General features: G+C 33.3%; 1 protein-coding gene across 1 annotated transcript; it reads right to left on the minus strand.

The window, feature by feature from the left end:
• Positions 1-66: 66 nt before the first annotated feature.
• On the minus strand, positions 67-27,405 carry LOC106713837 (ATP-binding cassette sub-family G member 4). The gene is made up of 10 exons (XM_014506716.2): positions 27,170-27,405; positions 13,836-13,900; positions 7,880-8,000; positions 7,292-7,549; positions 5,060-5,246; positions 3,388-3,502; positions 2,371-2,754; positions 1,942-2,106; positions 946-1,202; positions 67-792 (listed from the first exon to the last, which is right to left on the minus strand). Exons 2-10 carry the CDS (start codon positions 13,888-13,890, stop codon positions 451-453), a joined length of 1,884 nt encoding a protein of 627 aa, XP_014362202.2. The 5' UTR covers positions 13,891-13,900; positions 27,170-27,405; the 3' UTR covers positions 67-450.

A 27,405-nucleotide genomic window follows, 5' to 3' on the forward strand; every position in this document is an offset into this window, starting at 1 on the left:
AATGTCTGTAAAAAAAATTAAATAACAAAGTTACTTTAATGTTCAGAAGTTTGATCATCGTCTTTCAATTATTATCAGTACCCTTTCTATACCTATCGTATAAAAGCTGGTTATTCTACACGTTAAAATCAGTCACACCAGCACTCGAAGCCTGCATCTTTGGCTAACACTAAGCCCTAAGCTTAAACCCCGTCAAATGTTAGAAGCATGATTTTTCTGTACAGTGAAAAGAGCAAACAAGCAGTGCAACTCTTGATTCCTTGATGTTAAGGAGTCGCCTCTCAGACATCCGCAACACTAGAGGAACGTTGCGTTGCCGACTTTCGAGAAAGAAGGACCCTAAGTCGTACGGATGAGGAATTACCTATGCTTACAGATTTAAAATAGTTTTATCACATCAGTTTGTACTGGCTACTTATTCGAAACGTCATGTTTGAAAATTGCAAACGATCACGTTGCAAATCGCCATTTTAAACCAAAAAAGCACAATAACCTAAAAATCACCATAATCACGATTATTAAACTAATTTCAAACCAGACTGAGGTTTTGTCAATGTCCAGATATTTCAATAGAACGTCAGGTTTTGCGAAGTGGCAATACATGTCTTTGCACTCTAGTGGAGTTCTACCGAAGCCGAATATTGTGAGGACCATGGCGACAACGCCGCATCTGATGAAGGAAGTCTTCATGAGGATGTTCATGAGCAGTGGAATGCGATGAGCGAAGTCGAAGCCATAGATTGCCAAACCGAGAAAGGGAGCTATCGCTGTTGGTCCTATAGCACAGCCATTCTGAAACACAATGAAGTTGAAATTACAAAAAAAAATGGAATATTTTAATATTTTATCCAACTATGGATTTCCATTAGACGGATTTCAAATTTTGCCTCAGAGCAAATCCACGGTATCCTGCGAACTGTTAAAATTATAAAAACGATAACGTACCTGAACGTTAAAGACGGATCCAATAGCCATACCCATGCCCTCAGAGGCGAAGGACACGATGTTAGCTATCAGACAGAAGCAGATGAACCTCGCTACACTAAACGGCACACCGACCATGAAGTACACGATGGTACAGAAGACAATGTTCAGAGTCACTTGCACTGGTAGCTTGGAGACGGTCAGCGCAGCGTAGTACGGGCACAAGCTGTACCAGCCGTTGAAATGCTCTTTTTTTACAAGTTTCACTTCTTGTGGATCTGAAAAAGAAATCGACCAAGAGATTTGAGGAGCTCCTAAATCATTTTATTCCCAACCCGTCTACTTTTTGTTATATGAGCATCAGAATAGGAGTGACTTTCGACAGTCTCTCTGTCTTTTTAGGTTAATAAATAACTAAATAAATAAATAACTACTGACTTGAATTTTTTGCTGTCTAATGTATTTACGCCATACTAAATTATTTACGACACAACTTTAGCGAATCGTTACAAAAAAAGGCATGACAAAGATCAAAGTGACTTCAACATATAAAATATTATTAAAATCTCATCAAGATAATAATAACGTACATAAACAACGCAACTGTGTTGCACTAATCCAGATGTCTCTAAGTCAGATGTGAACTGCAATCAATATTAATTAGGGTCACTCATCAGGCCCGAGTCGTGTAATGGATGTGAAAGAAACGTTCATTGAAAGCCATATTACTGCATTACATCAGCGTAACCTCTACTGATTGAAGCCAATACAGAAATTGATACAATTTTGTTTATTACATTTGTTGAAAGGTATTCAAGCAACAACAAGAAACTATTGTATTCGCGACAAGTATACTAATTAATGGTTCCATGAAGGAAAGCTCCTTAAGCAATCTGATAATTAATATTTCAAGAGGCGTATTAAAAATTCTTCACCGCCTTCTAATTATTTATAAAGTCTATGAACGTCACATTAACGCTTGCTTATTTGCGTTATATTATAGATAATAATACTTACAGACTAGGACTGGGACCATGATATGGGTGTAAGCAAAGAATATTACGAGGCCGACGCACATCTTCAAGTGATTGAACATCTGCGAGCCATCGTTGGCCATGTCGAAGAAACATAGTCCTATCAACACGCCACACATTGTATGGTGTATTGTCTGGATCCATAGAGCTGGAAATTATTACATTGATTTTAATTGTATTTGAAAAATTAAATATATAGAAATAGATACACATACGTCCATGTCTGTCGGCACTTAGTCTGAGAAGAGTTGACATTGAAAAGATTGTCTGTGGAATGTTCTCGTCGTATTCTCTGATGGTGAAGTATTTTCCAGTCGATTTGTGAACCCCTAATTTGTGCAACTACTACTTCTCTACCTCTAAACGAAGACTTATATTTTATTTCATTTGAAAAAAATATATCAATGATTACCTTGCCGATTCCTTGCTATTTGTTTCAACATCCGTCGGAGTAGTATTAAGAACTGTTCAAAACATGTAGTCGGATATCTTCCCTGTTCAGACTTTTGTACTTTCATCCAGGCTAGTGACGAGTTGTCCCTTGATACTTGGCTTGATAATGACGTCATAGAGTTTCTAACTTCGTATTGGTTTACGTTGTATTTACACTTTTCATTCGATAACACGATCTCAGTCTCACTTGTTTCATCTTCGGCTTGATAGCAAATTTTGAGTTCCAAATTGTTAGTTGTTTCAATCGGTGGAATGTTCAGTTTAGAAGATTTGTATAACTTTCCGTTATGAATTTGTTCAGATAGTATCATTATGTTTTGTGGATTTTCTGTGACTTCGATAACTAAAAGAAAATTGGGATACTACATTGAGTTATGTGTACCGCATTTTTACAATATGCCCGTATATTTCTAAAGCGGAACATAAGTCAAAAAAATATTAAGCTTTCAAATACAAAATATTTCTAATATGTTCTATTAGGTAATCTCTCAGATAAGCGCAATCGAACGAAACTCTTCCGCGTTAATATATTATTTATAGGTAGATAATAGATATAGATACACGTATAGGAAAATACAAAGTAACACTGTAACAAAGTTTTGGTACATTGTGCAAACACTATAATTATAATGACGTCAGACTCGAATCACGTGTTATTTTGCACAAGTAGTAATTAATACCTATGACTAGCAGGTCTACACCATCAGTGCAACTAAAAGAGGGAAGATAACAACATCTACCATTGAGTCTATAGCAAGAATAGAAGAGGTAACAGTAACTATCATACTCAGAGACGTGATGGGTAAAAAAGCATTAGTGTAGACCAACTTTTTGCATTTAGTTGTAAATATTTTAACGAAATCAGGTAACCATTTGCTATTTGTTCAATAATTTTATACCTATTTTTATATGACTTTGGGGACAATTTAAGTGCTCTAACTGTGAGTACAGCAATAATACATTGCGGGCATCTTACTGAAATCAGCTGGGTTGTAATGTCTCGGACAAGGTAATCCCGCGCTTTGTAAGTGTGGAACCATTGCTTCTGTATCGCCCTGGTATATGCAAAGTCCATCAGCAATCACATAGACCTGAAAAATAATAGAAAACATCGAATTAAATAAGACATCCATATTTTTATTCGATATATTAATCGGTGACGATTCAGCAACAGTATGCGAGTTACTTTTGTTTTTATGTTTTTCCTAACTTTGGCTAACATAACGGTAATAGCACAGTATGTTCTTTAGCTGTTACCTTCTATAAAAATTATCTTTAAAATAATTCGAATAAGAACAGGATTACGTAAAGTTTCAATATATTTTATTGCTTAGTTTTACACTATTAATGTTTCACACAATTACAACAAATATAAGTAGTTATAACATAAAAAACGTAACATTCGTAACATTATGTTATGAAATAAAATTGCCTCATTATAATCAATATGTAAAGACAAGAATATTAATATGCAATGTATACACGCAGGCCCTGAACAAAGTAATTTTTCGAAAACGGTTATTATAGCAGTGAAAAGTATAACAGTAAAAAGTAAAAATATCTTATTTCCTATGAAAATTTCAAATTTTGCTTCAGGTCTACCATTTGCTATGTACAAAATAAGGCACATAACCTACATCTACTCGTCTGTTGCAATATTTAATCATTTATTAACATGACTAGCTGTCGCCTGCAATTTTGCGTGGAATAAAAAAAAAATCTATGTTCCAGACTGCTCTTACACTGTCATAGACGTTCGTACATAGATACGCGTCGCCCCATTTTGTTCAAAAACCAATCGCCCGCAATCTTTTTGTCGAGATTGTCGTGAAAACCGTCAAGATGCCGGAACAAATTTATATTGTTGATTGATATGTAGTCGCTATGCGTTTACTGACCAAATATACAAGTCGTATCGACGATTCAACGTTCTGTGTACAGAGCGAACGCAATGCGCTACTCGCAATGTACGAATAAAATAGTACACAGTATTCATTTCTAAGATTTACATTTCCTCAGGTACGATGGGGCTAAGGGATGATAATATGTATAGAAGTTTCAGAGCAGTGGAGTTCTAGGATTAGAATGACCTCTAATATGTAGGACAGTTAAAGAGAAGTATTGATAAGAACCAGACTAGTAGATAAGGCAGGTCACGATGAATCAAGGTTACCAGTCGCGTACCATCTTTAAGCGTAAACTAGCAAGTGATATAACAATTATAGTAAACAAATATTGCAAAATACATATACGACACGATACATAAGGCAACACATTGTTTTTTTATATATATATTTTGATACAAAGCTAGCCTTAAGAAAGAAAAAACCTGAGAATGACCTAACTTTTCTTAAACTAAACTTCAAATATTTCGATAGATAAACTTACAAAGAAAGTTCTTACAGTAAAAAATGTTGCATTTTCTTCATGGATACGTTTATCGCTATAAAACGTAGTACCGTTTCGCAGTGGAAATTTTTCAACGTACTGCTACACTCTACCGAATTAAATCGATTATCCAACAAAGCACTGGATGGTTACAAATAAAAAACGAACCTGGCTTTATAAGTACTACGTAAAATGAATGGTTCTGACTAAATCTGTTTTAACCAGAACCATAAATTTTTCGTCCAAACTAATTGACATACCTGGTCAAAAAGCTCGAATAGTGAGGCAGCTGGTTGGTGTATAGTACACACAACTGTCCTGCCCTGTCTAGCGAGCTGTCGCAATAGTTTCACGCATTGGACTGTAGTCACGGTGTCTAGTCCGCTAGTTGGCTCGTCCAAGAAGAACACTGGGGGATTGTTCACCAACTCCAAGGCTATCGACAACCTGTAACATTACATATTATGCGTTACAAATCATCTCCATCGTTGGTCAAACAACAAGTCTTGGTACTTGTAATCGACATACTTAGTTTAGTCGTCACTACCTTCCTAATGTATGAACCTTTACCGCAGTGCTCTCATCTTTATTTAGGTCTACCCCTCAACATATTCCTTCATTTTTATCCCTAACAACTTACTTGTCAATTTCATAGTATCTCAATCTTTCCCACTCGTAACATTTTTTACGCAATTGTAAACTTTTATTCCCTTTTCTATAACAGTGGTGTTACTCGTAAACTCAACCTAATATAAATACAAACCTTATTTAAAAAATGATTTATATCCGCTGGAAATAAAACTGCTGATTAATTTAAAATGGTTATAATTTAAAGAAGAGCGGGCCTAGCATGAATATTTGTAATGATCGCAATCTTATCGTCATCGACAAAAATTTGAATTAAAATGTGTGCAGCGCCGCTATCGGCCAAAAATCTCATAAGAATTTTGTCATAACTGACGATGACGATACGAAGGCTACTGTCATACGTACTACGCCTACAGATGTCGGAACGTCAATAAACATCGACTATTGCTAACGTTTCGTCGCGAATTCTTATGATTAAGAAATATAATGTTGCAAAGGAACTACAAAGGTAAACTGGGACACTTTTTCACAAATTGCAACATTAACGGAATGGAATGGAGATAAAATTACGAAACGACTAATGTAAGAACTTAAAGTACTTTCGGTATTACAATATTGTTGACTGCATCTTGCTTGTTTTTCAAATACATTAGGATTTTTAATTTTTAGGTTGTTGAAGGGAGACTAAAATTGTTTTCTTTGAAGTCAATCTGTTTATTTTTTAAGGTCACTCATAAATTCCCTTGAGTGCCCGACTTCCAAAATAATCAAAAAACATTTTAATTTTCTTAGTTAGGTTACAATAATGCCAAGGAGTATCCTTTCTATGTATAACCTCTTTTAAGTCGTCGTTTATTTTGATGATGCATTGTTCTTTTCTTACACCTGTAGGTTTTATAGTTTTACGACATTGATACATGTAAAGACTACATTCAACTTCTGTTTATGTTTTATTCTTTGGTATTTTGTTGACTGATGTGTCGTGAGTATTATTAATATTGCTTTAAATATCAAAATTCAGTAACAGCTACATTATTTGAAAAGATTGATCTTTAAGTCTAGAAAAATACCTCGATTGTAGTCGATTTTTAGGCGTGTTTATAAGATTTTTACTATAATAAAAATTAGGGAAGAGGTATAAATATTTATTTGGTTTGATCACTTCATCGCATAATTAACTTCCCTATTTTTTATATTTTTATTTTACAAATTATATGTTTGGAAACTTTTGTTTGTCGTATATTGTATTGTTTTACCTTTGTCGTTAACTCTTACCGCATACAGGCTAACGACTAATGAAAAAGGGATTGCTTTTTCGCGGTATGTAAACGGCATGCGGTTATTCCCCGTATGCGGGCTAACAAACAATGAAATGCATCGGTCGATGTCAAGCGTCTTGCGGCTTGCGGGGACTCAATTGACGAATACTATGTGACCTAAACTGACGCTTCACAGGAACATGATGGTTGATCGACGTACCGATATAAAAATTCTAAACCTAATAGATATGTATCGAGCTTACTCATGTTTATGGAATGTAACTATTGATTATTTTTTCATTTGACTTCTCAGCTAAAATCTCTTTTTTTTCTGCAATTAATTTAATAATTTCTTATAAAAGATGTCACAAACAGATAAAATTGCTGCACACAAAATAATTGTTGATACATAATACATCATGATACATCGTTGATACATCTACATCTTCTGAGTTACAATCATTCAAAACCGATGGCGCGGTAAAGAATCACACAACGAATGCGTTCCCTAACGACTTATGAAAACGGTTCTCGGATATCCACATTATGTGTAAACAAAAATATCTCGCACCTCGCATGCGAGCGCTAACGACTAATGAAAATACGCCTCAATATATGGAATGTGATTTTAAAGATTCATCATACCGTTTCTTTTGTCCGCCTGATAATTGATCAGTCTTCGTGTGCTGATGCTCAAGCAGCCCCAACTCTTGCAGTATTTCCTCGGCGTGCGCCGTCGCACCTTTCGAGAGCTTAAGGCTAGAGGCGACGTCTAGCGCCTCGCGCACCGAGAGGTAGGGCTGCAGCAGGTCTTCTTGCGTGATATAGCACGATGACCTCTGGAACAGCTGCTCGTCTCGCACCTGCCCGTTCACCAGCAGCTCGCCTGTGACGCCAGCTGATCTGTTATGAGGAACATATATCTTAAACACAGTAGTCACTTCCATAAGTAAAGGAAGTCTTGTTCATCATCATCAGCTCACTATACGTCTCCACCAAGGGGCTCGGAACCTACCCTAAGTTAGGGATGACTGGGCCATAGTTAACCACGCTGACCCAGTGCGGGTGGACTTCACACATATGGTGAAAAAGCTAGACTAAAGACTTCTTTGTTCCGAATTCTATTGATGGAAAAAATTGTCAATCAAAGCTGTCACTTTCGACACAATTATTCTAAGAAGATTTTCCAAGCATTATTTGGCTTAATACTGTTGGTAAATAAAATCTACTTACCTGTATCCTGATATAGCGTTGAGCAGTGAACTTTTACCGGCACCCGAGGGACCCATGATAGCGACAAGCTGTCCCGACAGGAATCTACCACTGACACCTTTCACAATCTGTTTTTGGTTTCCTACAACAAAAAATAGTACAACTTATTTTTGAACACACTACGTGAGAGTTTCTAGGTACTCAGCTTATTTGAGTTGCCCTATGCAACCAGGAAAATATATATTTTTATAGGAGAACGAGCATAATCTGTTTTCACACATATTTTGAGCCATAGGGTAGGACTCTCGTGCTCGTGCAATCGTCTCTTACCGAATACATGACTCCTCTATTTAATTCTACATTAAAATGTGGACCTTAGCGAACATATATTTGCTTTTTAAAATAAAAGTCTGTCAACCTGTATGTGGGTGCACATAAACATCAATACTTTATTTTTATAATTTCCATGTTTTCATTGCTCGTTCGTTTTAGTATGCAGAGGGCTTCGCAATGAGTGACACAGGACAGACAATGCCTAAGTATGTCGACCCGATTGCAATGTCCGGTTCCCGTAACTCGAATAACTATTGGTAACACGTCACGCAAATGCGATAAGCAGACTATATTAAACACGTTCTATGTAATCATAACCCATATATGTCTCAATTGTTTTGCATGATGTCACTTTATATAAAACTAGCTGTTGCCTGTGACTTCGTCAGCGTGGAATTTAAAAAAATAGCCTAGATTGTCCCGCATACATCAGCTACTCCCAGTAAAAGTGCCGTCGAAATCGGCTCAGCCGATTCGAATGTCACCCGGAAAAAACGTGGACTTGCGGACAGACAGAAAGACAAGAATTTTAAAAACGCATTTTCATTACCCAAATACACCATGTTCGTGAAATATGCTTTTTTAGATATGACATAGAGACACTCCAACTTTATTAACTGTATATATAGATAAAGTCCAAAGTCTACAGCTTGGATATGGCGGTAACTGTAATAAAAAAAAACATAAATTAACAAAATAATCGTTTGTGTATTTGTACTTTTAAATATTTTGTTTCAATTCGTGGTAACAATTTACCTATATTTAACTTCAATGTCAATACTTTGATGCGTATTAAGTATTTGAAATCATACACTTTCAATTCATCGATTCATAAATTAAATATCGGTTAAAAGTACTTTGTAAAATGGCCTGAAACAATTAAATTAACGATATATTGATAAAGAATTTAGAATTAACACACATGTAATGTTATTTCTTTTAAGATACGAATATAATAATTTAACATACATTTCTTGTAAAGGTTTCAGCTGATTACCAGCGCAGGGGCAGTTTAGTCTGTTCCTGCTTTGCTGAGATGGCTCCCTTTTGCCACGCTATTGTACCAAGTGTGTGCCTTGTGTGTATGTTTTTTTTGTTTTATATTCTTTGTGTGACAATAAATGTTTTTTCTTTCTTTCTTACATTTGTATTTAACAATGGTAGATCCCGCAACAATAATATTCGTTGGGTACACGAATGGACAGGATCGACCGGTGCAATACCACGACCACACAGAAGACGGGCGTGAAGTAGAAGCAATTCGGTGTATCGTTTGATAAGTGTGGTGCCGGAGGCCTAATTTTAGTCATCTTTTCCTTCCCACCCTTTTCTTATTAAGAACGCATGGGCAGGGGAAGTAGATTTGGTGGATGAGGAGACGCATAGGAAAGGGAAATATCCTCTTTCTGTGCGTCCCCTTCTTCGTTGATTAAAGGTAGGCAACGCATCTGCAATTGCGGATGTCTATGTAATTCAAGTGGTCGTTGGCTTTCACCTTTTAACATAAATAAATAATTGTAAAGCCCTATTTTTGTATATCAGTGTAAACCCATGCAAGAGAATTGTAAAATAAGTAATATAGCGTTTTATTTAAAGTTATTATACAAAAGTTGACAAAATGGTACGTGTTATGTGTTCAGTATTTCTACTACCGCATTATTTGTTGGAAATTGTTTAATAAAATGAAGTAAAATAAAACAAAATAAAATAATCTGTAAGCATATGAAGGTCAGAATTGTAACAATGTAAGTCACACGCAGTTGAACACGGGTAAATGGAGTTTGTTACTGTATAAATTTTCCCACTTCTTGGTAGACCTTTGTCTTTTTTTTTAAATCAATGTATAAATGCCGGGAATATACTTTAAAAGAAGCAATAGTTATTAAAAGAAACCAATAAAATCGAGTACTTATTACCTACGCACTGCGCAAAATGATCCGAATCAAAACCATTTACGTATTTTATTATTTATTTATTTGAACATTTTTGCCTTTTCCAGGCATTGTTACATATAATTTTTAGTACACAATACAATAACAAATTACTTATTACTAGGAACTACTAGATTAATATACGTTACCTATTTAAAGACAAGAAAAGTATTTATATGTTTTACATTCTTATTAGGGTTTAGTTGGAGGGTACATTTTATTTTTTGAATTTTGAAAGTATTCTTCTAGAGTGTAAAAACATTGCTTTATAAGAAAAGTTTTTAATTTTCTTTTAAATTTAATGAATTCCATTTCTTATTTTATTTCTTTAGATAAGTGGTTAAAAAATTTTACAGCCATATACGAGACTCCTTTACTCGTAGTAAGGACTTTCATTTAACATTTTAATTTTAGATTGTGTGCGGTAAATGTAAATTATCTTTGTGGCGAGTGTTAACTTTATGTGTGTCTTTTACTGTAGTAAAAGTTTCTATATTTTTAAATGTTAATAAACTAATGTCATAAATATATATTGCCAATTCATGTAATATATACCAAATATGTATGTTTACAGTTACAAAAATTAAAGTGACTGTATATAATACTGAAAAAAACTCATATTTAGTTTTCGTTTTACCTATAACGAAAATTGTCTGTCTGTCCGCAAGGCGCGTTTGTTCCAAGTAATTTGACACCCCTTTCTGTCCAGCGCCCTTGGCGGTCGCCCACACCTGTCCTATCCTAACGCCGGCACTGGTATTTGGTATAATCTTATAATAGGCATTTTTATAAAGAACCAGCTGAACCAGCCATGTATTGCAGTGTTGAAGTATAAACTATATCATAAGTGTACATATGCCAAGAAAACAATACCAAATATCATAGTGAAAGCAAAATTCCTAAAATAGATAAGTGACACCTCAATTATTTAACCAATTTGCAGTTGGCTCGCATAATTTGTTTATTTATTGACAGCTTCGTAACCTTTTTACTTTGTTATAATGATGGCGTTGTAATATACTTCTTCGTTAATAGTAACACAGCTCCTTTAGTCTTTCTGGATGTAAATCATAAAAAGATGAGATGAGTTGAAAGAGAGTCGACGTTTACTGTAGTGGGCAAAAAGATGATGGCTATATTTGTACCGCTTATTCTGTCAGACGTATTTCTATATAAGGGTTTCAAGGATCCTGAATTATCTATTCTGACTCATATTTACGTATGAACCGTAAACTTTATAATTGCGTCGTAAATTACTGAATTCACACTCGTAGTGCGTATTTAATGCAACGCATTTTGCAGTATTACACTCGACACTAACACGCAAACACACACAAAGGCATATTCGTAACATTACTATTGTTTCTTACTTTCTAATCCTTGAGACAAAGAGTTGGTGATCAACTTCACGGGAACATCTGAAAAATTGTGGTTCTGGGAAAACAGTAAATGTTTTTGTCATACGTACGTAATTATTTCTTATCATACGTCCGTACAGACGTTTATCGTTCAGAATGACCCAGCGGTCCACATTCATATGACACATTGTCCTTGAAACAATTGATAGCGTATTATTGTTTGTTTTGCATTACATTTATCTGACTAATATTATAAATGCGAACATTTAGATGGATGGATTGATGTTTGTTAGAAGGTATCTCCAGGTCGTCTAAACAGATCTTATTGAAATTTGGCATATGTAGATATAGTACATAACCTGGAAGAACACATACTAACATAGGCTACAAATTAAGTTTTTTAAAATTCGCGTGGACGGAGTCACGGGTGACAGCTAGTCGATACATAATAATTGAAATAGTCTGTGTGTAATATCGAAAATTTCATATTTCGTACACACGATGTTTATTTGCGTTCCTGAACGAAAAAAAAATTTTTAATATCATTTGTTATCTGTCTATCCGCAAGGCCGCGTTTGTTCCGGGTAATCTTCGGAACGGCTGGACCGATTTTGACGGGACTTTTTTGGGAAGGTATCTGGCATACTATATGTTACTTTTTAATCCTTCGGTGACGGAATCGGGTCCGACCGCTATTAGTGAATATAAAGATCATATTAAAAAGCCAGATTAAAAATAAAAAAATGAACTGAATTATTATAACATTATATTTATTAAATTAGAATCGAAGGAAGTCTAAAAGCTATAAAAAAACATAATTCTTTTTTCTGTGACACATTGCGATCGCGGGGCTTATTGATTGCCGTATCTTTGACATAATCCATTCAGGTCAACTAGTAACCCATAGAATAAATATTTATTAAATGAGATTATTAAGTGATAACATGTCAGATAAATATTAATAATAGTTAATTCTGACAGTTTAAAATGACAGTCGCGCAGTTAGCGTGAAAACAGACAGACAATCAATTACACGGTTAAATTCATGCAATAAATATGATATTGCAGCTTGTTAGTGCCTATACTATGACCTATTGACTTCATTAATAAATAACTATCTAGCAGCGTAATTATCATCGTTTAAACTTGACATATATTCTAGATAAAAATTACATTTAAAATTGACCACAATAATATACAAATTATACTTTACAGTTTAATTATCGACATTAATCTTTTTTTGTTGTAAGGAATACTTCCACCCTTTTTCTATTACTAAGTATATTCGTTATAATTTCCTTGAAATAGAAACCATAGAGAAGTACAAGCTCTATAACCTAAATATGGCTTCTGTTCATTGAATACGGAGGTAATTGACATGGCGTAGAATTTACTATAGTATACTTAAGTTTAGAAAATAATTTTTGTAGCACAAATCAAATGTACCCAATTTGGAACAACGTCAAAACGAAATTCATTATAATTACACGCTATATTTGTACGAACCCGTGTGTCTTACTTTGTCTCGTTGCTATTTATACAAAATCTTGGCAAAGTGAAACGATGAAAGCAGCACGGTATTCGGTACATTCACTGGGTTGGATGTTAAAGTTTATATAGTAGTTACGCGCTGAAGAAACTTGCTGGGTGAAACTGTACTATACATAAATTTATTTGTACTAAATACTCTTTTAAATTTTACAGCATCAAGGTATAGGGTAAACCATAAATAATTGACATAGTGTTACGCGAGAATTGGCAGACGCTACAATTCCGGGAGCGCGGGAATGCCCCCGCTGAGAATAATGCCGATAAACATTGATATTGATAAGGAAAATATACAGTTTTTACAGAAAACATAAAGGAAGATGAATAGTAAAAGAAAAAAAAGTTGTTTTTAAATACGTTAAACCCTAGCAACATTTTCAGTAGTAAATACTTCCTCGAATTATTGATTTGCAATGCTTCACGAATGCGAAAGCATATCAGTTGTTTATGTTACAGATGAATGTATTTTTATGGAAACTAGGCTACAATCAAATAAGAAACAATTAAATTTATTAATAAGAAGAAAAGATTATATCCACCCTGATTTTATAAGTCCCCTTTCTGACTTATCGTGTATCGTATCACTTATTAAAAAAAACTCACACATACTAAAACAATTAATTGTATAAATTGTCGTGAGACATAATAATAAATTAATTAAGAACGGCTTAACTCACGTGTGATCGTCATACATGAGTTAAGCCGTTCTTAATTAATTTATCATACTAATTAAACTATGGAGTAACAACATTTTTAAAAGATATTTGTGAGAGCTATATTGTGTTCTAAATATGCGTCTAATATTACCTTTTGTTATGCGGCTGTATACCGTGTAGGTAAGGTTTCGGAACTCCAAATCCATTGTGGATATACTGAAACAAAATAAATTAATTTAATTAAATAAGTTACGTGATATACGTGACTATATTAATAACTTACGTGATTAATATTTATTCATTTACACAGGAAAAGAGCCTGTATTAGATTTGTCATAGTGATAACTACGTTTAGCGTCATATATGAAATCACAGACTTCGATCTCTTTATTGTTGTCTTTAGGGAACATTACGATGACATAGGGAGCCAGTGTGCAGTAAGGTTTTTATTGCGCCACACCCGTACGACGAACGACGACTACAGAGCATGGGAGTTAAGGTTGTGGAATCACACTGTTAAATTTGCAAATATTGACGTAGAGTTACTAATATTTCTGACTGTATCAAAACGGTCATTTGCCTTTTTTTTTCTAACGTGTCGTCTTGTACTTTTAGAAATCATGATTTGGCATTTTTATTTTTGCATTAAATCTTGTTTTCAAATTGACGAACCTACCTCAACGTGTATCAAGACCGTTACTTTCTCTTACTTTACCGGTCCTACTACTTTCACTGCACGCTTATGATTTTGTTATTGATAGCTTGGAATTATAAAACTTTTATTTAATGTCGTCAGTTCTTATACTTCCTTAACGAAAGGTTCGAGCTAACGATTAGACCATAGTCGAACAGACTAGTCCAATCCGTATTGAAATGTAATATTAAGTTTAATTATGAATATTGAAAAATGTATTAGCTCAAGGCTGGGATTAAATCTAGACCTGTAAATAACAAATTCAAAGACGGTTTTGTATCCACTTATTTGCTATACGAGTATATTATCAATAAACTTAATGGTCTATGAGGAATCATGCATCCTTTCTGTATTATTATTTTGAACTTATATCGTTATACTTTATATCTTGGAAAAATATCGAATCTCACTACAAAGCCATTTCCACCACAAAAAAAAACTGATCATTTGAGTTCGTGGCACTTATAATGCCTTAGCAATTACACGACACCATCATTATCTTTTAATGAGTTAAATTCCAATCCGAATCAGAAGAGTGTACTCAAGAATAAAGTATTTTAATTAGAAAAATGTGGTCTCGTGTAATTATAATAGACTGGCTAAAATTCACACGATACAAATTAATTAAAATTAAACGCGCATTACTCATTATTCATCAAATTATCCAAGTGCAAAAAAATCTAGCGAAATTAAAAATAAAATAGTTATCATTTCTGGTTTTTACAAATCAATCACTATGAAAGATAATCTTCGTACTAATATAATCATTTTTTTACATCATCAGCTCACTATACGTCCCCACTGAGGGTCTCGGTGCCTACCCCAAGTTAGGGGTGACTAGGCCATAGTCAACCACGCTGGCCCAGTGCGAGTTGGTTGACTTCACACATATCATTGAATTTCTTCTCAGATATGTGCAGGTTGCATCACGATGTTTTCCCTCACCGTAAGAACGTCGGATAAATGTATATATGTAAAACGAAAATCGAAAAACACATTGGTACATGGTGGGATTCGAACCCAGGACCTGCAGATTGCAAGTCAAATGCTTAACCCCTGAGCCACCGACGCCCGTACTAATGTAACATCTCGTAAAGTTATATAACCAAGGCCGTTTAATAGTGTTATGGTCATTATGAAGTAGTAAAAGCGATGATCGCTACTTCTACATAAGTCAGATGTTTCTCGAAGCGTGCACTTTCACAAGCTCGCTAGACGCGATGACGCGATCCATAGAAATTCGCAATACTCCCTCACCTACTGAACACTTGAGAAAATCTAATATTGTCACGGGCATACATGGCGTTTGGAAATGAACAAACAAATTACCTAATTATTATGACTAACTTATAATAAAGTAAGGTTATGGTTTAAAGAATTATCGTACACTCAGAAGGGACAAATGACAAAACTTACCGTTTATTTCTGGTAAGTATCTCGAAACATCGTACATTGCAATAAGAAATTTTTAGTGGACAGCTCCATCCATCACTTTTGTTATTCTTGATTTGTCATACAGGTAAAGACCTAGGAGAGTAAGTTTATTATCCCTCACATGTTCATAGTCTTATTTTGTTAGACTACTTTCACATTTTATTATTTGAAAGAAAGAAAGAAAGAAAGAAACTCGTTTATTACCACACAAGTACAAGAGAAAAAAAAAATTCACACCACATATTTATGAAAATAATTTAGTGAAATGTGGTAAAAGGTGCCAACTCAGCGTATGCAGAGACGGCCTGAAGCAGTAAAATTCGCAAGTCAAATGCTTAACCCCTGAGCCACCGACGACTTGGTTATATAACAATTTTGCGTATTTCGTAAAATTTTGACCATAAAATGCCATTAACGGTACCAATAATAATTTAAAAGTCAAATTATGTCATGTTTAACAAAAAAAGGGAGAAAATGGTGGTGAAAATAATAAATTAAAAATAGCATTAAATTTAAATTAAAATTATTGCAAAATAATGAATGTAACGACGTCTTTAAAAGAAAAAAACTCAATGTTAAATGTGTTTCCTTCAAATTTTATATTAACTTTTTGAAATGTTAATTAGCTCTTAGCTTGCTAAATCGGTTAGCGAGCAGAATTTTAAACGTCGCACTTTCGTGTATTATTAATATGTGTTTAGTGTCGTGTATTAATTAATCCAGTCTTTTAATTTCCGCCATAGGTAGATACTAGTAAAAATAAACAAATAGGTAAGTTATCAGTTCATACATGTCCCCAACGCCCGAGCCTCCTTTAAATTAAGAGGTGATAAGAAGAAGAGACAAGAATTTCTGCGCAGATATATTACTCATCCTCATTGTTTGTTAATAAAGATGATTTGATTTTATAAAATTCATCGATCATACTATAGTATAGTACTTAAAACAGTCGCCGAAATAAAAATTGTTTATGTACAAAATATACTAACTGTTTATTGTAATGTCCAAGAAGATTTTATAATATAATACCGTTCCGTTCAACACGTTTGCCTTTTTGAACTTATTTAATCATGTGTCCAGTAGCAATAATAGTTGTTTCACCTAGCTGTAGTTTTATAGAAAAAGTAAAAGTATTGCTGCGCAAAAACCGGAACTTCATTTTTGCAAAAGTATAAAAAAAATGTTTTACATTCACGAACTTCTCATGTGATAGTGAAAAAATTTCTTCAAGAAAGTCGACCTTCTTGGGCATTGTTTACATGAATACAACATTCGTAAGTATCAAGAGCGTGTAAGCCCCTTCGTACACACAACATCGAATCGTCGAGGTGAGTCGTCTAATCCAGTCAGTACAGACATAGCAACTACATGTCCACTGTTTAGATTTTATCCACCGTCTTGAATACCGCAGCGACTTTTTTCACGACGAACTAGACAAACAGGTTGACAATGACTGGTTTTGCCGACTAAAGAAAAAAATGTTGTTAACGCTTGCCTGTGTAAGAAACTCTATGTTATTGTATTGCGTAAGTCGCTTAGCGACTTAAATCGCCGGGTCTCGAAGATTTACGTTGCTTTACTTGACATCTTAACGCAATAAAATATTTGATAAATTATTGGATTTAATATATTCATTTCACGATAATGCATATTTTTATTTGTTATCGTGAATTAATGAGGACTTTTGTTGAAAATTTGATTTGATATTTTGATTCATTGTATAAATTAATGAAATTTTTCATGTCAATAAATTTTAATATATAAATTTTGTTATTTTCTTTTGTGATATTTAAGTTATGCCAACAATACGAAGTGTAAATAACAGTGCACTGCACTGTGATTTGCATTTACCGCTACGCCATAAACAACTGATATGTTTACCGTTAAGTTCTGTGGTTGCAAGATGAGAAATGAGAGCATGATGGAATAACAAGAAAATGTGTAATGTATTAGAATGTTTATCTTCTTTTTAAAAAAACAATATTTTTTTCATAGGAGAATAGTGAAAACGAGCAGCGGGTCGCCTAATATTATTTGATCCGACGTCCATGAACATCCGCCAGAAAAACCGCAACATAAGAGGAATATAGAAATTAAATTTATATATTAAAACCTAGTAGTCTATTAGCTTCAAAATTTCGTAAACTTATACTGGCGTCCGTCTTTAATATCACATAAAAGCTTGTGAAATTTAAACATCATTAAAAAAGTAATGTACAAGAAAGAAGTACCATTGAATAGCACCTGACCTTACGCATCTTACTGCGATGTCATCAATTACGGATTTCGACAAAACAAATTATTTGTTCACCAATATACATGCAATTTGGCCCACAAAACATATAATACTATACTAATATTATAAATGCGAATGTTTAGATGGATGAAAGGATGGATGGATGGATGGATCTTTGTTTGAAGGTATCTCCAGAACAGCTCAACGGATCTCTATGCTTGGCATAGATGTAGAAGACTACATAGTCTGGAAGAACACATAGGCTTTTTACGTTTTTTTTTTAAATTACGTGCGGACGGAGTCTAGAACAGCTAGTTTTGTAATAAATTAATAGCATGTTTATTTCTAGTTACAAAAACATATTTAATTTAATAAAAATTTTACTTCACTTTAGATGAGATATTATACGAGTAGTAGTAAAAAGCCGAATCACAGGCACATTATTGCAGTACATTATATTAAAAATAAAATAATATTTTCACCTTCAGTGCACATAATAATTAAGTTTTTTTTTAATTCCACGCGGACGGAGTCGCGGGCAAGAGCTAGTACAACACAATCTTCCATATAATTATCCTATTTAAAAGTAACAAGAATAGTTTTTATTTATGAACTAGACAGTTTTTCCTCTAACAGATTTTGTAAGCTAACGGTGTCTTCAACCCCGACAGAAATCGCATAGTCCTAGAACTCCACGGAAGGAAAGTACTTGAATGATACTGCACTCTTCAAAATCAGTCGAACATTACCTTCTTGTAACTATGGTATAGAAAAGAAAATTTGATTTTTTTTTTCAATATCCCGTTTATAAAGTAAAGGCTGTCAAACTGGTGCCGTTTATGGCTTACGTAATAAATGAGATAATAATATATATTAATATTATTAGATATTTGATCCAAAAATATTTTAAAAAAGAACTAACAGCGAAATAACAAATTCAACTCTACTTCTAAATAATCCTCACATACAAATTCAAACAGAACGTAAATAAACAAAAATGTTGGATGTTCCGCATTGACTGCCCCCGAGACAGCCGCGTGCTTCCTTATAAAACCTCTTATAAAACTACCCCCAACAGTCCTTCCGTTCCTAATAATATAATCCTAACTTAATAATGTAATAATTATATGCTATGCTTGGCTACATATGTAAATATCAAATTAATTAAATTAATTGAATCTGTTCTTACGAGAAAGAAAATTGTCATAAAACCGTGTAGTCTTTAGATTCATTAACCTAACAATTGTTTATTTCATATTTCGAAATAAAAAATACCACTGAAATTTATCCTCATCTATTGTTTTATTTCATATGTATATTAATTGGAATATAAAACAAAATTACGGCATATTAAATAATTATCTACGTAGGTATCTTAATAAACCTAATTTGCATACTAGTACAAAAAAAATCAAGTCAAGATTTAAAAGTAATCATTACAAATAAACCTGATTTTGATTTGAGAAAAGGTTTTATGTGGAACTGATGTGTATACCTAAACCGTTTTGTATCACTAATTATTATAGCGTATACCTACGCATGATCGAAACAAATAGACTAAAAGGAAATCGGAATCGTCAAAATATGAATAAATTGGTACGATTCACAGATTTCACTGCATTACTGCGATGTAGGAAAACCTGTGTTGATCAATAAGGAAGGCTAAATCTATTATGGCGACGCCACATTAGTGCTGCGAAACTCTGCGAATAGGCGTGAACGTGAATGTGGATGGTTTTCGCGGATCCCCGTGTGTTCACGCCTTTTTCTAGAATCAGAGTCGGTATTTTGCCCCATGACAAAGGGTTCACGCTCCGTTGGCTCGGCGTTTACGGGTAAACTCATTCACATTCACGGCCTCGTGTCAGTCTATTTATTTTATTTAATAATTTTTTTTTAAATTAATAATTATGATGACACCCCTATGTTCTTTTTGTTCTTTTGGACATCTAAATAGTGATATGTTGGAACAGCAAAATATGTTATTGCAGCAGTAGCTTCCCCGTCCAGTTCGCGGTGGATTTCACAAACGAATGTGAACATCTCGCTAAGGTGGAGGGCATGACTTTAACCGTGAATTTATGACACTGATGTAGAGTCGCCTTACTCCACTCACATTCACGGCCTCTTGCCAGTCTCTTTTTTAGATTTTGTATATGAATTATAACGTCATGCACCATCTTATTTTTTCCAACGCTTTTTAATAACAGTATTTTGCTGCATGCACAGCCACGTTATGGAACGGTCTGTCCTCGGCGGTTTTTTCAAACGTTTGACTCCCCCCCCTGTGTTTATAAAAAGGAAGACTGACCAATTAACACCAAATCTCTTTACTAATATCGTGGTAGTGGGACAAAGAATATTTACACCAGATTTTTCGTAATTACTTTCTACATTTACAAATTGAGAATTAATTTTCTGAGACTGTGTCACCTCGAATCATGACGCAAAGATTCGTAACTTAGAGTAACTTAAAGTAAAAAAATTGTAACATAATAAAAACATAAATATATATTTATGTTACCTTAATCGAATATCAAGGGTGATTATTCGCATGTGAGACCGGTTGCTAACCAGTTTCCATATACCCCGCCTGATCCTACGATCGTTATACTATAGAACAAGAACCCTTTTACGAAGGTATACGTACGTACAATAAAACAGGTTTGTACTATTTATAAACGGATTACTTGGTAACTATAACCAACCTTATCCTGAGTCCCTTTTTCCACTTAGCGTCTAGTCGCGCGCGACCGCTTTTTATTACCAGATTCCAAACAAACCCCTTAACCATAGCCAAAGTGCAATTATTACTAAATCTAAAAATATTTCTGGTATATAGAAGTCTGATGTCCTGTTGTCGGCGAAGTCGCCACTTCTGTATAAAATGACAGGTAGCCCCTTAATAGCAAAAGGAACTACAGTGGACCCCCGATAATCCGGCCCCTGTCTAATCCGGCGCCCCCTGTAATCCGACATGACTTAGAATTACATAAATTAAGTCTGATTTGTACTTCAAAGTACATACATATGTACGTATAATATATAGATTCTTGTCATTAGATATGTATGTGCATTTATGCTTAATTTTATAATAAAACGTAAGCTCTCAATTGTTATTTAATTTACTAAATTCGACTTACATAAATTAAGTCTGATTTGTACTTCAAAGTACATACATATGTACGTATCATATATAGATTCTTGTCATTAGATATGTAATTTGTCGGATTACAAGGTACTCTTTCGTAAAAAAATCCGGACTATAGGGGTCTTAGGCAGTGCTCTATAATCCGACAAATTCGATAGTCTGACACTGCCCTGCATAATGTTTGCCGGATTACCGGGGGTCCACTGTAATTAACTTACTAACCCTTTGATCATTGGTAAACTTGATGGTTCCATAGAACCAAGTTTATATATTATAATTGTATAAAACTAGATTGTATCTTACTAATATTATAAATGCGAATGTTTAGATGGATGGGTGTTTGTTTGAAGGTATCTCCGGAAGGGATCTTGATGAAATTTGGCACTGATGTAGAAACCTATTCTAGCCATAGCTTGGAAGAACACATAGGCTACTTTTTAAGATTTTTTTTATTCAATGCGGACCGAGTCACGAGCGACAGCTAGTTTTGTAATAAATAAATAGATTGTTTATTTATAGTTACAAAAACATGCCTAATGTAATAAAAAATTAACTTCACCTTAGATGAGTTATTACGAGTATAGTAGTAAATAAGAGAATCATAATTGCAGCCATATATACAGATAAATAAAATTTATGTGCCTGTAAGAAATATCACTATAAAATTTTCAAATTCAGTGCGCATGAAATTTTGAAAAAAAAAGTATGTGTAAAATGTTATTTGTTTTTTTTTCTCCAATCCGCGTTTCTTAAGGGTAATGTTATAAACGGATGGACCGGTTTTGAAGGGACTCCAAATAAAAAGCTAAATAAGCTAAGCTCTTATATAAAAGAGTAACGTAGGCTTATTGAATTTTAGTAATCTAGTCAGAATTTTACAAAATGTCATTAAACGATTATTTCACTTTGAAAACGAATTAAACACTTTGATATTGAGTACCCCGCGGATAAAGTCGCAGGTATCTGCTGTACAAAATAATTGCTATCGTCTCCTTGGCCGTGGAGAAGGCAATGACCGCTGCAAAGCCCTATTCAGTTCGCACACGGTGTAGCCGTCATCTAACGCTAGTAAACGTTGTCAGTTTTAAGTTAGTTTACACACCTTCAGTTATGACTGAACGTGTTACCTGAACAGTCACTGTTCATTTAAAACTGAACCTTATTCTTTTATCACGGCATTAAAATGATGGAAAATTAGTAGTACACTAAAATTCTGTGAATAAATAACATCTGTTAACTATCATTTAAACCGAGTTAAAGTTCTAGTTGAAATTAAAGCTAAACTATATGTAGATATTCTAAGAAAATCTAAGAAAATTAAATTAACTAACATAGTTTATATGCCTAGTCGGATCACGAATAGACGAATTTTAAAAGCTGTCAGCAACAAAGCGATTTTAGAAAAAGTTACCAGATTCTTTGTTATACCCGTAACGGGTAACCCGTTTATGTCTGTCTTGTCTAATCTTATTGGTGTTTGTAAACGGTCTGTGGAATTAAGAAATGACTATTTTTAAATACCAATTTAAATAAATGCGACGAATGACGTGTGAATAAAATTATTAAAATGTTATGTTTTTGAATTATTTTATTTCCTTCTTCTACGCCATAAAAAACCCCAAATGAATTTATTAAACGCCAATATATCTATCTTACTTTAAATGCTTTCAAGACTACGTATTCAATTTTAGTGTTATTTCAGATTCTAAGATGATAGTAAATTATTAGGTAGTTTAAATAGGCATTTCGTATTTTCCCGACTATTAAATAGAATTCAATTGTATTTTTCGAACCCAACTTCATACTTAAGGATAATTATTACATGTTTTAGATCTGATTTAATAAGGTTTGTGTATGAAAAATTAATATAAAAAAATTTCAAAATGAATATATGCAGTCTTTTTTGGTTGGTGTTCTTTTAAAGTATGCAACAAAAACAATTCGGTCATACTTTGATTTTTGACAATAAAAACGGCTTGTAAAATATCAATTCGGCAATATTGATGTGATTCGATTTAAACATTTCAGAAAGCATTTTAAAAAAATAACTTATTTTATTCCTGTTTGCGCCCTAGATTAAATTGTGAAAAAACCGAAAATCAATATCGTTTCTTTTTTAGCGTCTCTTCTGTTGCCTTTTCCGTCACCTAACTCACACCCTTCTATCTTAAAACTACTTTAAAACATCGCTTGAATTGCTCACAGAGAAATCAATCAATATAATACAATAACACAATAACGTATTGTACAGATATACACTACTAAACATATTGTATACATACATCTATGCAATACGTATTTATATTCGTAACGCATGTTTTCTTTGACACGATCAGAATGTATAAATGTGAATGAGTATTACTATATGCGTTCTTATATTTATCGAAGCAGAAATATTACCTACGCAAATGATGTTAGCGAAAGGGCACAATGAAAGTTAAAAAAAATGATATCTTAGTTTTATACATTCGAAATTTTAGATGGATGTCTGGATGACAGCTCAACGGATCTTGATGAAATTTGGCACAGATATAGAAGTTAGTATGGAAAAACACACTAGCTACTTATTAAGTTTTATTTTAATTAGGCGCGGACAGTTGCGGGCGATAATTAGTAACTTTTTCACACGCAAGTACAAATATATCAAGAGTCTCACATCTGAAGTTTTTGTAGGGCTTTAATAATCTGGTTAACTGACGTCGTAATAGCTCTATACGAATTAATATTTTTGTGTTAAAATGTAATCTAGATTTGTATAGGACGCAACTGTTGTCAGCATTGCAGATAACGACCCCATTCCACGTTTGTGCCAATAAATAAATTAAGTCAGGTTTGTCGTGTTTTTCGTGTAATGTCTCACGAAAGTTTGAATAATTTAATACTTGCTATGTGTTTGTGCTTTAGTCATCACATCACGCTTATTTTGTCCCTTTTCTACCCATTCAAGCCATTGTAATGAATAGCAAAATAGTTTTTTTTTTGTATTTTATCAGTTTCATGCCAATTTTTCGACATTTTCGAATTTATGTTTGTTGTTTTTTAATTATAATAGATGATTAGAAAAAAATAATAAAGATTTCGCAGATTTGCAAAGTTCTTGTTCACAAATAAATTCTTAGGCAAGTTTAGGCTATTTACAATATAACGCTAAGCAATAGGAGAACAGTAATAAAAGGATTATTGAAAAATATGCAGCACGGAGAAAGAAAAAATTGAAACAACTAAATGCAAAAAAAACGTACTTCCTTGACGAAATCATATCTTTTTGCGTTCGGTTTAAAATGTTAATAAGTATCTCAATTTAAGCTCGGTGAACGGCGGCACCTTGTGAAATTCTTGATTTTGTTTTAATAAAATATTTAAGATAAGAGTAATAATATAATTAACCGAGTACCATGACACAATTTATTTCACGTAAATGCATTTTTGTTAAACATAACGAACACGTGACCGAGCTATCTAGAAAAGATAACGACAGAGATACAAAACACAACAAAGATTGAAAAAGAGAAATCTATTACCATAGTATTTTATATATTTTTCTCAATATTTTATCTAATACAAGCTGTCGCCCGCAACTTCGTCTGGGCGGAATTAGAAAAAAAACTTAATATGTAGTCTATATGTTCTTCCAGACTTTGTTTTATATCTATACCAATTTTCATTAAGATCCATTACGCCTTTCTGGAGATACCTTCAAACAAATATCCATACATTTATCCATCCATCCATCTAAATTTTTTAAATTTTTTCTGTCATAAGAACCTTCCCCCGACAATAACAAACACAACAAAAAAAATGAAATCGGTCCAGCCGTTCACGCGTGATGGCGTGAACAAGGAATATAGGGATTCATTTGTATATATATATATATATATATATATATATATATATATATATATATATATATATAGATTAAGTTGAAATTGTAACGGTGTATTTTCAATGCCATTAAACTTAATATATAATAAAGCATATTATATCCGTCCCTTTTTTTTCAAAGACAATGTGACATGAAGATTTCTTTCTTTTATAATTGTCTCGACTGTTGAAACCCACAGTAAACAATTATATATGTTGACTTACAGAAAATGTAATGAAATAAAACGTAATTAATGAAAAATTTAAAGTAAATGAAAATTTAAATACTGGTTAATATAAAATGTCCTTGTTTGAATGAAAAAGAAAAGAACTAGTTTTTGTTCATAAATACGATTTCATTACAATTTATTATAATGTATTGGTATAAAACTTCATGAATATGTATTTTATTCGTGGTAAAAAATGAATTTAGTAATTTAAAAATAACAGGAACACATTCCATACTCTGCTCTAGGCAGTAACTGGCCTTTTTCTAATTAAATTCAAATAGTTGTCACGCGCAAATTCGTCCGCGCGGAATAAAAAAAACTTAATTAAGTAAAATAGTGGCCTATGTGTAATTCCAGTCTATGTTCTATATCAATGCCAAATTTCATCGAGATCCATGCAGCCAGATATACGATCTGGAGATACCTTCAAACACCGACAGACACCGATTTTCTTTTATTATTTAAAGGATAACGTATAATGTATACTGGGATCCAATCAAAATCCTTAACATCTCTTGTATTATTTAAGATCGCCAGCCCATGACACAGCGGTAAATACACACACACATGTACATTATATTGGGGTATTGTATATATAATTAATCCACACATTTTAACATGTAACGCCTCATTACCGAAGTTAAGAGTTAACAAATCTTTATTGCTACTTGTAATAACAAGTAGCAATAGAGATTAAGAAGTGCTAATAAGCAGCGGTACGTTGTTATTTTTATAAATGATTCTAGACTAGTCTATAATATGACTAAACATCATTTGCCATTTATTGCAAAATGTTAGTACAGTGCTCAAATCCCCGAATATCACTTTTTACCCTGGATCGCGGTTATCTAAGATCGTAAGAAATATTAGAGGTTCCTTAGAGTTTTTGGTTAATTAGGATTGTAGAAAAATTTCTATGTCCTACGCACCCTCAAAATCGTAGAGTTCCGAATTTGTACATGATTGATTTGAATATTCAAGGCAAACATTGGAAATTGAAGTTCCTGATTTAAACTAAAAAACAGTCGAATTGAGAAGCTCCTCTTGTAAAGTCGGTTAAAAAAGAACGAAAAACATAATTGACGCTGGAGCGGCAGCCAAAGAAAACTATATCATTAGGTCAGGCAGTATGTTTGCTTGCACGAAAGTGCTGCATTAATTACTGTAATTTTATTCCGTGTTACCCGAAAACATAATTATAACTTCAAAAAAATATCTGGAATAAGTGCGGGTCTATTGTTTTTATGAAAAGTTGCTGTAAGTGCAGACAATAATGTAGTCGCTTGATAACAACTTTATCGTATTTACTTATTCATTTTTCTATATAGTACGTTTTATAAAAAAATAATGACAAAATATATTATATGAAAGATAGAGCACCACTAAAATAGTGCAAATAGTGATATTATCATTCAAGGTAATCAGTGAAAGTGACCTAACATGAAATTTTATAAGCCGTAAAGTGTATAAGAGTTTTTGTTTTTATTTCGGACTAGCTGTTCGCGACTCTGTCCGCGCGGTGTAAAAAGACATAATATTAAGTAGCCTATGTGTTCTTCCAGACTAGGATCTACATCTATGCCAAATTTCATCGAAATCGGTTGATCCGTTCTGGGGATAACTTCAAACAAACATCCATCCATCCATTAATTCATTCATCCATCGAAACATTTACAGTTATATTAGTAAGAAGTAAGATTAAGATGTTGTTATTTTTAATTAAATTGAAAATATTGATAAAATTACTCTTTATTGCGCTTATTTTATTTTAGAAGTTAAGTTTTAAGTGACACATTTAATAAAAAATTATTGTACAAACGTGTATTACGCATAAAATTATGTTCAAATTAAAAAAATATAAAAATTTAATACAGCTCACCTTCTTTTCCTGAATTTTTCAAAGAAACACGAATAACAATCTCATGAAAAAAGTCACAAAATATTGCAATGTCTATGCACAATTTGCACTAAAATTTATTTTCCGAACTAACAATTATCATAAACAATCGAAATTCGAAAAGCGCGATGTCATTCGTATTTTCTTTTAAAAAAAAATATTTATCGGTGTCGTGGTGTTAGTATGGCCAGTATTCCTTATCGCGCACAACCCAGCTT

This window comes from Papilio machaon, chromosome 12 (genome assembly GCF_912999745.1).
Source record: "Papilio machaon chromosome 12, ilPapMach1.1, whole genome shotgun sequence".
NCBI lineage: Eukaryota > Metazoa > Arthropoda > Insecta > Lepidoptera > Papilionidae > Papilio > Papilio machaon.